Source organism: Glandiceps talaboti, chromosome 18 (assembly GCF_964340395.1).
Source record: "Glandiceps talaboti chromosome 18, keGlaTala1.1, whole genome shotgun sequence".
In the NCBI taxonomy this organism is placed as follows: domain Eukaryota; kingdom Metazoa; phylum Hemichordata; class Enteropneusta; family Spengelidae; genus Glandiceps; species Glandiceps talaboti.
The window spans coordinates 18,810,001-18,825,000 of NC_135566.1; the positions used below are offsets into that span (position 1 = coordinate 18,810,001).

The 15,000-nt window shown below is 37.4% G+C and overlaps 1 protein-coding gene across 2 annotated transcripts in view; it reads left to right on the plus strand.

The window, feature by feature from the left end:
- Positions 1-8,705: 8,705 nt before the first annotated feature.
- LOC144449480 (dehydrogenase/reductase SDR family member 11-like) overlaps positions 8,706-15,000 on the plus strand; it is a 12,917-nt gene continuing 6,622 nt past the window's right edge. The window contains exons 1-3 of one of the 2 annotated variants that reach the window (XM_078140020.1): positions 8,706-8,773; positions 11,193-11,394; positions 14,553-14,762. In XM_078140020.1, coding sequence (XP_077996146.1) covers positions 11,233-11,394; positions 14,553-14,762 — 372 coding nt within the window. In that variant the 5' untranslated portion in view covers positions 8,706-8,773; positions 11,193-11,232. Of the gene's footprint in view, positions 8,774-10,990; positions 11,079-11,192; positions 11,395-14,552; positions 14,763-15,000 lie in introns of those variants that run through there. The other variant, XM_078140019.1, reaches the window with a different exon arrangement.

The following is a 15,000-nucleotide window of genomic DNA, read 5'->3' on the forward strand; positions in this document are numbered from 1 at the left end:
CATCACTTAAATACCCCGCTTCGATCTTTTTTTCGTGTTTGTCCAGCCAATACAGACTACAGATCCAAGGGGAAACACAAAACAACGCTCCCTACATCAATTGCTCCTTCAGGGAAGACACCTGCAGAACTAATCATGAACAATTAAAACAAAATTCACGTCGTCACACCACTTTAGACAACGTTTTGTGGCCAGAAACAACAACTTTCTTTTTTGTGGCTATCCCGTCTAATTACCGAAAAATGCCAATATCTTATTAAAACTGACAGCTACATCAATAATATTTTCAGGGCAGACGCGCTTAGGTATCGCAAATGTATGTATCAAATTATATTACATTTGAAGCGTGCATTCTTGAGATATAGTCTAATTACCGAAAACCATAAAATCTGTCGTGGCTTGTGGACGATTACAATTAAATGAGAATGTGTCACACATAATAATCTCATAGCGACTAAAATTGAAAGAAATTTGCGCCTACTTTCAGCGGCCGAAGCTGTATTTCGTTAGTGGTCTGAGGTTAGGCGTAGGAGAAACAATAGTCAGAATCCTCATACAACTTGCGTAGTTACACACAGTGTGTACAATCTATGTTCGTGTACACTTTACTCCACTTATGTTGCTTGGTGATTCATTCACTCCTCACAAAGCTCTGTCGGTCCAAATATAGAAGCAGTGACATCGTTGCCTTAGCAACACAGCATCAAACAAACAGAACCAAGTTAAGTAAATATTGTGTATGTCTGGTGTCCGCTAGTGTGAATCCCTTCACATTATACATTAGATGTTTTGGGGTAGATATTATTTTTTTTAACTAGGATTTTTTTTAAAGCATGCATGCTTCTCTTAAAATTGATGCTAGAATTGACATGGTAAACCCTGGCCCAGAGACTTTTTTTAGGGTTAATTATTTCAAGAAATACAGCTGTTGGTGGTATTTTCACAAGCTCAGGACTGATTTCTATCAGCTATTGCTGCTGCTGTGTTTCCAACCTTTGCTTGGCGGTGTAGGGAGTTGGTTGTGATTGTAACACCAAGACAATTCACACGTCGCTGGGCTTCGTAAACGCACGTAAACCAAACCCACTAATGTAAATGAAAAGTCGACGGTGTATTTTTCAGATCACATTATTTTATGTGTATTTTGAATCCTTCGATATAAGACAGGAAATGCGTTATTTGCCGAGCTACACAAATGATAACCTGTTAGTGCTGCTTCAACTACATTGATCCATAGACAGTGTCCCTCCACTGTCTATGATTGATCCAAGTGTTTGCAAGGTTGTCAAGAATTAACGTTTGTAACCATCGCATCGAACCCACGTTTCCTTCGTGAAGGCCCATTCTGATTTGAACTGTGTCATATATTAATAAGTTATCCATAAACAAATTATGATATATATAAATAAAAGATATGTCAGCAGAAGCTATGCGGGGTAAACAGCTCTTATCATAATTCATTGCTATAAACAAACAAAGAGACAACGTCATGGATACGGTTGCCATGTCAGTAGAAAAACATCGGAACTCGTATTCACTGGAAGGAATGAATCATACATATCTGAGAGTACCGCCCAGGGTGGCATCACCCCTACATGGCTTATTGCTTACATCAGACACCGACTATTAAATTTAGTCTCTCTTTTCGAATATCATATGATGTCAATTTTCTCTAGGGTATAATGCTATTCGCCCTTATGGCAGACTGTGAAGTAACGTTGTTGTAAACATGACTGTGAACTCTGGCTAAACATTACTTTACTACCTGAAAATTGGTTTAGAATGTCAAGTTAGAGAAAATCGCGAATATCTCGCTGTAAAAGTCGTAAAATATCTTATTTGGCAGCTGGACTTAGTTAACGTAGCGGCAACGTTTTGCTGGATTTTTTTATTTCGTTTTTAAAATTGCTTCTTATTCCTTGACAATGTTTTTTGTATTGCAAATAACTTTAAGTTAATAATTTGGTTTTCGCTTTGATTTGTGTTTGTCTAAAATGGTACAGTCTGTATTAATGATCAAACTGATGTTTGGTGATTGCTTTTTTTTGTTCATTTTGAAAAGAAAGTGAAACGACTACAAAAACATGTTTACACATCATCACATGTCTGATAAAGGCTCTTACTAGGAACTCGAATATCAATTAAACACTGACATTATGGGTGTACCAATAACTGTCATTCCGAATGTATGTAAATGTATATGTATATGTATATGTATATGTATATGTATATGTATATGTGCGTTCGTATGAATGGATGGATGTGTGTCACGATAGGCGGGGAAGCAGCGAAATTTTCAATACAGACAAATAGACAGAGATACACTAATATTCCAACATTCTGCAGATTTCTATTCAGGTTTAATACAAAGTGACAGTACTATATGGCGAGGAGTGATATAACCTACCCATTATGTTTGTGGATCATGCACTCCAGGTTTTGCGCGAATTGCAGTTGGTCAAAGAAAATCGCCTATACAGATCCAACAGGATTTGTATCAGTGACCCGCCCCCTCTTTTGTTCGTATTTAAAGCACTTAGGTCTAAATGTACTAAGCTGTAGATATGATAAGAACCACTAACTAAATATTCGCTATCAGAAATTATGGCGCCATTGAGTAATTTATGGCTACCAGAAAATATTGTCTTCATATTTTACCGGACAGTATTAAAATTGAATACTTATTATAGCCTGGAAACGGTTTCCATGCGGGTACGATAGAGTCCATATAGCATAAACATAATCATTGCAGAGTTTATATAAAAGGAGAGATGCGAGGCACTAATAAAATATAATTTAGAATCACGGAGAAAAAAATGAATGGATGTGCTTGTTGATTAACAATCGAATTTTATGGATTATAGATTCAGAGTTATAGTCTTTTGTGTTGTCTTATATTCTGGTGTGGTCACCACCTTTCTTTACTTAGAAGTAAAGGTCCGGCTGTTGATTGTGTTATTTTGCCGAGTTTCTCTGTTTACGATACCTATACATGTACACGTTGGCGTTGAAATGGCAAGGCCAGACATATTCAAGACACAGCGAAGAAACAATGTAATACTGAACAAGAACTCTACAGGTTCGAATTCGAATGATAATGTATGACACAACATCACAGAGGAATCTCACGGTTAGAATTACTTTTCTACAACATAATGTGTTGTTCAAGTTTTAAATTAATCCTTGGATTTTCTCCTTTTACATTGCATTACTTTATCACACCCATTTTCAAATTAGAAGCTTTCACTGAATTCCGTGCACTGTGTCGATTCGATATTCACCATAAGATGGAGCGTCGGTATGATAGTCTGTGCACCGCCATTTGCTACAAATCAGTCGGTCATTCAAGTTCCCAGGGTATTTTAACCATTTTGACGAAGACAACCATTGAATCTTACCCTTACATACACCCTCCTTTCCTTCGCTAAACTTTGACATTAACATTAGCTTATAACTCCTCATAAACATTCAATTTGTTAATTTTATCCCCATAGGCGCTGTTGATATCCTACCTCCCTACACATCGTTAATTATAACCCACCACCACCACCAATACCACCACCACCACCACCAACCTATCTCGACATCGTAAGCAAATATTCACAGAATAATGATTACGTTACAAGAGAACACACATGCTTACCTTGAACTCGACCGAGTAGAAAATGTTACCAGTTGCCTTGGAGGTATCACCTGAAACTGTGCGTCTAAGACCCAGCCCGTATCAAATAAAACACACCCACATGAGTAGACATGTATGTCATGTGAGTATTACAGATTTTGACATGAAAGGCAATAAATTTCATCTAAAAATGACATACGTCCTTGAAAAGTTGAACCTTGTATCAAATATCATTTATGGTTTAGTAACTCACTTATGTGTCAACATTAATTTACCTTTTTGTTGTTGTTTGAAGTATGATGTTAAAATCGAAACATAAAGCCTGCCATACAATTTTGGAGACCTGAGAATGCGAATACATATCTCTATCAAAACACTTGACACAAAATATGTACGCTAAAGTAGTGTTTGTCACATGTGTTGACATTGTAAAGTTTGATCATTGCAATGTTTTTTTTTTATAATAATAATGATGATAACATTATTACAGTCTGTTTAAAGTTACCATTCACTGACCCTGTTTGATAAAACCTGTCAGAAACCAATAAGAAACGGTATGTTCTACACAAAGATAGCAATTTCTTGCTACATTATGTCAAAGTGCAACTAGGCACAGATACGCGGGCTCCAATGTTTTGACGTCTGCATTTGATGTCCGCATGGTGTCGCGGCGTTAGTTCATTTGGAAAGAAACTGTATTCATTCAATCTTGCTAATGTTAACGTGTAGCGTAATGCAGTTTCTTATTTGTTTCTGCGTGGTTGTATCAAAGAGAGCCGGTGAACGGTAATTTGAAATGGGCTGTAAGTGGTTTATTGACCTAGATAGAAGTGATTATAAACCATTTCGATATCATGGTAATGCGGGTGGGGGTGTGGGTGGGGGTGGGGGCAACAGGCGAGTCATCTTCCAGCCAGTCTAGGCTAACCCCTGACATGTAAAACTTGATGAAAAAAAAAACGTGTTAATGTTCATACAAAACATCAGAAAATATGAGAAAATATAACGCATATTTCTCAGTACAAAAAGGAAATATGAGTTTCGAATCTACTTTTAAATCGACCCATACTTCATCAGGATTTTTCTTTTTTATGTTTTAAGAAAATAAGCTGTTTCTTTCAAAACTTTTGCTCAGAAGTTTGAACAAGTTTGCAAACTAGTATTTGCGTTCCCAAATAATTATAAATTACCCACCAATCACATTGGCGTTTTCCTCCCAAATAAAATGTGACGTCACTGTGTGGCCAGGGATGCCTAAGGTAGAAAGCTGTGTTCGCATTAGACTGAAATGTCGACGTCGTTCAGGGCGCTAAATATTGTTGTTGGGTGTAAACGACAGCAATATATGTGGAGTGCGTTTTGAGTAGTCAATGTATTATGACTACGATTATTGACGTTTGAGACTCTCTCCAACGTGTATATATATATATATATATATATATATATATATATATATATATATATATATATATATATATATATATAGACACACGTGTGCACACACACACACACACACACACACACATATATATAACAGTATCAAAAAAGATACAAAGGAGCTGTTACAGAGTGTTTCACACTGTTAATGCCATCATCAGACGACTAACGGTATAGATTTATGAAGATCAAAATTCAAATATATACTTAAGAAATTGGGTCGTCACGCCCGTAACGTAAGATTTTCACGCTAATTGCGATCTCCAGGAAAAAAGTTACGACTTATGACCTAATTTCTTAGATTAAGTGTATTATACTCTACGACGTTTGCGTTCAGCACTGTCCTCCCCAGTGAGACGTGTCTTTTTTTTCTTTTTTTTATTACAGAGACGTTTCTTTTTTTTCTTTTTTTTCTTACAGAAACAAACGAAAAAGAACAACACATACCAAAAGGAAAAAAACAACACACAACCAAACAAACAAAGCTGTCCCGAGCTACTAAAATTAATTTAGACATAGTCATGGTGACTAAGAATCTGTTAAAGCAAACTTGAAAGAAAACCCTTAGTTGAGATTATCTAGCAATGAGCATTTCTGATAAAACTTATCTTGTCTGTTATTTCTAATAGCAATTTGTTTATCAAGCCTATATCAATAGACATATGTATATATAACAGTATCAAGCAAGATGCACAGGAGCTGTTGCTGTGTTTCACGACGTATAGTGATGATCACAACAGCGTGCAACACTGTGGAACGGCTCAGTCCTGTGTATCTTGCATGATTTGGCGTTATTTACACCGCTCTATATACATCTGTATTGAGTACTGTTCGCTCTAGCATAAACATTTTACATATATTGAGTTATATATTATATATCCGTCAACTGACTGCTTTGAAGGGAAAATCATTGAAACTCAAATAACTTAGATCGCCTTCAAAACGTGAACCTGATTGGCTGCGCATGCCACCGACATCTCAACGCCCAATGCCACCAATGGGGTGCGTCGTTCTGTTTACTGTAAATAATTATAAATTCACTTTCCCACACCTGTAGGGCTTATCACAAACATGTCCTTTCCACTCGTTGGGTAAGATACTGGAGATAATGCAGTGGAGACTGTGACCGCGTGATCTCGGTCCTGACAATATCGGGATTAGGTCCCCATCTATATCTAGTGTTTGGGAGTAATTATGTTCTGGCCTTCAGTTCAACCAATGAGATCCAAACACAGCTAATGGTTAGTACAGTACCGTTAATAAAGTGCCGTTAATGCAGTGCCGTTAATACAGTGCCGTTAATGCAGTGCCGATTTCACACAAATTCACTACGTTGGTAGTAGTTGGGAAATAACCAATACCTTTAAAACTCTAAATGTGGTGGCAGCGGTGGGATTAAGGAGGGTCATGTTTGAGGGTCAATTTTTAGCACAACGAAGTCATTGGAGTGTTATGCTTTAGGCATCTGCCCCGGGGCCTGACCTCCCCTCCTAATTACTGAAGGCTCCCTTAAATTCGGTAGACGGAAGTAGCCATGGGGAAAACAATAACCCATTTTCATGCAAGTATTTCTCAACAAGTGATAATGATAACTATCCATTAGGATATATTTTTTGAAAGGTAATTATGTGAATGTCATTGTTGTGCTGTTCGTTTTTGTACACTGACCGGATATATGCATGTCAAGGGGGGGGGGGGCGTTTACACTGACCGGATATGGGCATGTCAAGGTGGTGGGGGGGGGGGGATTTAAGGTGACCGGATATAGGCATGTTGGTGGCTTGCGTATGGGATGAAAACATGCTTTGTCATTTACATGTATTGTTCTTTGATCTAGTAAAGCTGACAGTAATTATCAGGTCGTAATTGTGGTCACTGTCACATTTTACAAACCTGTTCTTGGGGGGAGGGTCATATTTTGCATTATATTGTTTGGGGAGGTTCACATTTTATAATCCGTAGTTTTGTGACCAAACTGAAGATTCAATGACTGTCAATTTGTTTTGTGTGTTTTGAGATGTAAAAGTACAAAAACATAATATTGTAAGAAAATTCTGTCATAAAACGGTGCATTTTATTGAGTGAACCATCTCACCTTATCACTCATACTGTCCGTGAATGTTGTTGTTCAAATATCTACATATATATAATTAATAGTTATAGTAACCGGTGCCAAGTTTATCACTCTTTAATTGAAGAAATAATCATGTATAGCCTTTCAAATCTGCACTGCACATTAGCATTCTCCCTCTGTAATTTACATCCTAAAAAGGCATACAGATGTACTGGCAAGCTTCAAATGATTTACTTATCTTGTATGTTCATGTACACCTTTTCATATATTGTTGTGGATACAAATGTATATACACACACTGGTAATAACTCTCATTGCATAATACACTATTTTGAAGATTGTCATTCTGTAGGGAATGGGGACAGCCAGTAGGATTCTGATAGAATTGATTCTTATCAAAATCTATCAGACTCTAATATATTCCCATTAATTTGCATACAAATATCTGATAGATTATTACTAGATTCTCACTCGTTTCTTACTTCTTACTGTTTTCTTGCTAATTTGCATTCGAATTTCTTATAGATAATTTTCTAGATTCTTACTAGATTCTCACTAGATTCTTACTAGATTCTGTTTTCTCGCTAATTTGCATACAAATATCTAATAGATAATTTACTAGATTCTTATTAGATTCTTACTAGATTCTTACTAGATTCTCATCATCGTCTTCTCGCTAATTTGCATGCAAATTACTGATTATCATGAGATTCTCACTAGATTCTTGTCAGAATCTAGTGAGAGATGTATAGCCTTTGAAATCTGTACTTCACATTGGCATTCTCCCTCTGAATCGTTGCAAAATTAAACTCTGCATAAAACAATAATAAATATCAATTATTTCAGCACTATAATGTATAATATGAATCTCATTCTGTCATGAGTAATAATCAGTGCTTGCTTTTCTAATACAGAGTCAAAATCAGTTAATCTGTATGTATACATATACTGGGAAGATTGATTAACGTTTAGTGTATGCAATTGCCATGGAGAGGGTGATGTTTTACAAAATGGGACAAAGGGGAGGGTCACTTTATACAAATAGAGAATGGGGGGGTGGTCATGTTTTACTTAACAGACTGTGATTTCCCCCGACCCCCTGTAAATACCGAAGGCTCCCTTAGGGCGTTCTGTTCGTAAACACTAGTATTTAATCTAGAAAGTTCTGTCACTGTCCTGCTTGTTGGCGAACTTGAATTGTGTAGATCCACAGACAAGTAAGTAGATCCATAAAGCCTACACATGTAGGTTCCGTTTTAAATCACACGATTGTCTATCAGTATGTACATGCTCAAACTTGTTATACATTCATACACCATAAAGAACAAGTGAAAATATCAAAAGTCATTTAGACACCATACAGCCATGTGCTATTCATACACAATTAATATTCACTTTCTTTTGTGCAGTTTATAATATCATTAGGTTGTAGTGTCCAAGTTAATTAAGTCAAGTGTATTCATTCCTAACAATAATCGACTTGTTGAAACAAAAGGATCGGAAGCTTGCGCAATGAACGCGATCGACTGTACGAGAACCTGCGTGAACCACACGCCCCTGCTTTTTAATGTGTGGAAAGGTTCAACAGCAAGGAACGTAGAGACGACAGTTTACCCCAGTGGAAGAAACCAGTAACTCAGGTGAGTTAAGTGTTAATGCGTGACTGTGTCCTCATCACACCAGATTGAAGGCAGATTATTTTAAATGATCTTGAGACGACATTTCCCTAAAATCAGAGTCGTGGGTTATAGTCTTGAATTAGTGTACGATAAGTCTTCAGGAAAGTGTACTTTCATTTAACACAGTGATATGGAAACAGTGATATGGAAACTTGAACATAAACAGTGATATGGAAACTTGAATGTTACAAACAAAAGTAAGCTAGCTAGGATCATTAAAATGGCAGGAAAAGCATAGGTAAACCACATCACCAACAATGCGAACTATACAACATCGCATTATTGTTACGGATGACAGAATACAACGTTTTAATATTCGCTAAGTTTTGATGTTTTGCGAGGTCACCGTGAACTCTCAGCTGTCATGAATTGATACTTGGAACAAATGTTTGCATTTCGGGAATAGTATTTTTCTAAGATGACAACATTAAGTTATTAAAAGATAAATAATGACTAATTACAGACAGTTGGAAGAACAATGATGTGATCACATTGTTTAGCTAGTTTTCATATTTGCCAATATCATTTGCAAAATTTGACTTAAGGCGACGGCAATACTTCCGTTTTAGTCATTTATGGTGCTGATTACTTTATCACCCAATCATTTGAGTATTGTATATTTTACGTTTATAAGAATTTAATGGAATAATACAATTATGGATTCACTTTTGGAGAGACGGTCCGAGGTCAGGAGCTTCGATCTGCTCCGTGGCCACTTCCAAATGATCCAGGTTAACCATGAACATTGTGTGTAGTCTGAGATAATTCCCTAAAAGTCCAAGTCGATCCCGTGTACAGAGTGGAGAGAGAGAGAGAGAGAGAGAGAGAGAGAGAGAGAGAGAGAGAGAGAGAGAGAGAGAGAGAGAGAGAGAGAGAGAGAGAGAGAGAGAGAGAGAGAAACATTGAAGGGGGTTACCTTAACATTAGAGGTTACATTAGAGGTTAAAGGCCAAGGTCCAAACAGGCTATGTGCCCACGCTACGGAAGTAGGTTTGCGCATGTGCAACGGGATACGATTGTTTATCTGGGAGGAGCATTTGGTAAATCCGACCCAGGTAGTTTATCAACATATTAGTGGCTGTTCACACATATTGGTTACATGTAGTTCTTGCCTAATCCGAAGAGTCCCTTGTTATATTTTTTTTTCAAGTCTAGTGGCAGTGTTTCTGCTACGTTTTTTTCCGGTGCGTACGTACGGCCAGACACCCAGTCTGGGTGAAACACGTATTTCTATAAACTTATACATACAAATTATAACCAGAAAAATTATATTTTGAGGGACCTGTTCTAACACGATCCATACACTGTACTGGGTATCGCCAGTGACCTCTTCCACCCTCTACATCGTCTGTTAGAATATTTACACATACATACACAAAATCATTCTCACTCCTGCGGTAAGCGACCGCTACTGAGGTTTAATTTGGTTCAAATCATAAGCAAAAAAAAATTGAGTGCCCCCTTTCAGACCATCAGAATTTTCATGCCCCTCCCTAGCCCTTCGCACCCAATGTTTGTTCGTGTCTCCCGGTAAATTCTGCTTGTTCCCCCCTACAAAAGGTGTTTCTACATGTTCTAGTCTGTTCTCTAAACTAGTCTGAGCTAAAACTGATAAAAACTTTTGAATTCCATTGAAATAAATTAGATTAAATTCTCAATATTTGCAATTATAGCATTTTACCTCATGCTAGAGGATCAAATTAGGTCCATTGGGAGCTCGTCTCCAACAGTGAATAAGTTGCAATAACAAATATGTAAATGATGTCGAATATACAACAAAATGAGATAAAATAAATTAATATACTTAATCTGGGTTCTTTTTTGAGAGATCGAGAATAAGATAAAGATAAAGATAAAGTAAACATTTGTATAGCGCCAAAATCCAAAAATAAAAATTGTTCAGAGGCGCTTCACAAAATATAATTTAAAAAAAGAAACTTTCCATAAAATACACAAAGTCTAAATAATGCAATGGAAAAGAAAATGTTCCACAAATGTTCCTTATGTCTAAAAATATCAAAAATAAGTTTAAGTTCAGATAATGTCAGAGAATGTGCGACTTGACCAGCTAGATGCATGAAACGTGTATACAAATGATTACACATGTGCGCATGTGCAAAATGGGTTAGCTATAGCTAATATAAATAAGAATAATACTTTTTGCCCTGAACGGCCTCCCATAGACAAGTGAAACGTTGGTTGACCGGGCTTTCTGTGAGCAGGAAACGGTTTGGTGAATGTACTGACGATTGGAACAACAGTGCGAGTGAGTACTTCCCCATTAACCACAGACAAGTTTGTGCCTGAATGGAGGCTTCCGTAAACATTAACGTTCATTTAAATTCTTAATGTGGTTCTTTTCTTTTGCAATTTCTCTCAGTTTAAAACAGCATACGAAGAGATTGACAAACTCCAAAATAATGGCGAACCGACAACCAGCTGTATACGACATGGAACGTTGGATTGGCCGTGTAGCGCTTGTAACAGGGGCCGCTTCTGGCATCGGGGCAGCGATAACTCGGAAGCTTACGGAACATGGGATGATAGTTTATGGTTGTGATTTGTTCCCAGATAAAATCGAGGTATATGTAAAAGTTATGTACTATACTGCGAACGTAGACTCTTCCACAGTCCTTGACTTCGTAGAATTCGGGGTGGGGTGGGATGGGGTGGGTACTCTCATAGAAAGTTACATAACGCCCAAATGGGTTACTTTTCCGCGAAAAATTCCTACATATGGGTTGCCTTTTCATTTATAATTCCCGCATCATAGGGTTGATACCATGAATAATGTCTTCATATTTTAGAAATACCTTCACGGCATGAGAATAAAGGTGTCTGACTGGATCTTGTGACTAGAAATACTTAACAGTGGGTCTTATATACTAGTAGTATGCGTAGGTGATTTGAATGTGGGCCGTACACCCCTGACCCCCTTGTCTAGTTCCTATACAGTATCGTTACGATTTATAGCTTCACTCACAGAACTACAGGCTGGTCATCCAGACTACCCCCGAGGGTTGTATTATTGTAATTTACATTTACTTACACCGAATAGCTGTAACCATGGAGGTATACTTGTAATTATACCTCCATGGTGTAACTATGTCTAAAATCATCCGTCCTTCCTGTATCGAGTACACTGTAAGGTCTTACTGCTCACTGCTACAAAGCAGATGAAACCAGATCAATGGAGAAGACGTAGACGTGACTGTTGGTTTCACTGCTGGGTTAGCTAACAACTCGTGTTTACTTGGACAAATCAAGTATATAATACGTAGCCACTGTTGAGTTACGAGTTCAGAAATATGTACTCTGAAAGACCGACTGTTTTATAGTGTAATAGAGTTGGCAAAGCACGCACTGTCTTACATTCAGGACTGGTCTCTCTCTAGAAATACTTTTACATTTTTCAGATTCGGGTCTCTCAAAATGACTTTTCAGGTGTTGATGTAATTTATACGGAGTGATTTTTAATTTCCGACGTTTTCACGTGTGAAAATGTCTGAAATTAAAATCAATCGCGGTGGAAAAATTTCCACCCGGTGTAAATAATTTCCACCGTGGTGTAAACAATTTTTCAGATTGATTATCAATTTCCGACATTTGTTTCTTTGGTTTTGTATTTTCCACATTTTCAGTTTTGGACTTTGACAATTAACTGAAAAAATCACAGGTGAAAATGTTGGAAATTCAAAATCACCAAATGACACTAACAAGCCACCGTAGATTTCTCATAATTTATGAAAATATGTATACATGATTTTTGATATGGAATTCCATGTATTTGTGTTACATAACTTTATGTACATGATGTACATGTCAATGAATAGTCTTTTACAGAATGTATATCGAAGCCCGCCTCCTTCCGGTCGGGAGATGGGAGGCTATACGATTGTTGTTGAATCAGACAACGCGTTTTACTCAACTACTTACCATATTGTATTTTTTTATTTTTCGGATGACATTAGCACACTGTTTAGAACAATTATAGTGTACCTGGTATTGTACCGGATATTTTGCTTGCGTAATACTAACAGAGAACAATTGTGTCCATTGATCAAAATCTTGACTGTACATTATATATCCCCCCTGGATGGCAAGAAATAATAATAGTAAACGCTCTCTGTTGTGACATGCAGTTTGCATATTTTTTTCGTGGCTAGGTGCCACTTAGGCCTAATAAAAAATTGTGTGGTTCCGGTTATGCTCACTTTTAGAATAGGTGGTGTAGGTAGATTTTTTATTTTATTTTATTATATTTTTTTTCATGTGTGAGTGTCTATAGTTCAGGTTTTCCATTGTTTTCCAAATGGTCTCTGTGTTGTTTATTTATTCCTATCAGATGTACAGCCATTAGAGATTGGAAGTACAATCTCGTGAGACTTCGCAATCAATGTTTATCGGCAGTGAAAAGCTAGTTGGGGTCGGATAACCGGAACCTAAAAAATATTATTTTTGGCCTTAATTAATTGAAACTCCACGTGTTAAAGTCCCCTTTAAAAAGGTAACAATTGCCCCGCACAGCAAGTGCAACAATATTCACTGGATTGGTATAGAAAATCACGGAAACACAAATTGTTAGAAAATGAACAAGACAACCGAAACATACTCATACTCATACTCATACGAGAGAGAGAGAGAGAGAGAGAGAGAGAGAGAGAGAGAGAGAGAGAGAGAGAGAGAGAGAGAGAGAGAGAGAGAGAGAGAGAGAGAGAGAGAGAGAGAGAGAGAGAGAGAGAGAGAGAGAGAGAGAGAGACATTGAAGGGGGTTACCTTAACATTAGAGGTTACATTAGAGGTTAAAAAGGCCAAGGTCCAAACAGGTTATGTGCCCACGCTACGGAAGTAGGTTTGCGCATGTGCAACGGGATACGATTGTTTATCTGGGAGGAGCATTTGGTAAATCCGACCCAGGTAGTTTATCAACATATTAGTGGCTGTTCACACATATTGGTTACATGTAGTTCTTGCCTAATCCGAAGAGTCCCTTGTTATATTTTTTTTTCAAGTCTAGTGGCAGTGTTTCTGCTACGTTTTTTTCCGGTGCGTACGTACGGCCAGACACCCAGTCTGGGTGAAACACGTATTTCTATAAACTTATACATACAAATTATAACCAGAAAAATTATATTTTGAGGGACCTGTTCTAACACGATCCATACACTGTACTGGGTATCGCCAGTGACCTCTTCCACCCTCTACATCGTCTGTTAGAATATTTACACACATATATACACAAAATCATTCTCACTCCTGCGGTAAGCGACCGCTACTAAGGTTTAATTTGGTTCAAATCATAAGCAAAAAAAAAATTGAGTGCCCCCTTTTCGAGTCTTAGCTAAGCTACACTCAAAGTTAACACGTATATATTCACAAACACCACCATCACACCACCACTTGCACACCACATCACACCACATGAATATATGGCAGTGATAAAGTTTAATTAGCTGTCTCCAAAAACTTCAAGCGTGTATTTAACTAAAAAATAAATGGTAAATGAAACTTCAATTATACAAACAACGAAAAGTGAAGGTGGGGAAAGGAAGGATAAGATCATATCATCCAGAACAGTTCATAACTTAGGTAGTCGTCTACAACTGGATATCGTTACGTGTTCTTCATCGATACAACGTCTTTTCACTTTGTTAAGGGAAACTTATTTAGATACCCGTTTACTCCTGTTTACAAGCTTATATTCACGTCACTTTGATGATCTCTTAACTTTATATTACAGGAAATGTCTAAGGAGTTGAAAGGTTCGTCTGCTAGAGGACAACTTTATCCTTATAAGTGTAATTTGAAAGAGGAAAGTGAAATTCTTGACATGTTTGAAGAAATCAAGAAACAACATGGCGGTGTGGATGTTTGTGTAAACAATGCTGGTTTGAACCATGCATCTACTTTACTGGAGGGAAAGACGTCACACTGGAGAAACATTGTTGATGTAGGTTGATCTCTTGAGTCTTACGATTGATGGATCAGTCGATAAACAGACACACTAAATTAAAATTAACGAATTTTGGTAAATACCCGAGATTTGTTGGTTAATTGAGACACACACACTGGTGACAATCACTTTACGTACATATATCTTTATCCAGCCATCAATCCATCCATCCATCCACCATCCAGCCAGCCAGCCAGCCAGCCACCCATCTCATTTTGTCTGTGTCTGTGTCTGT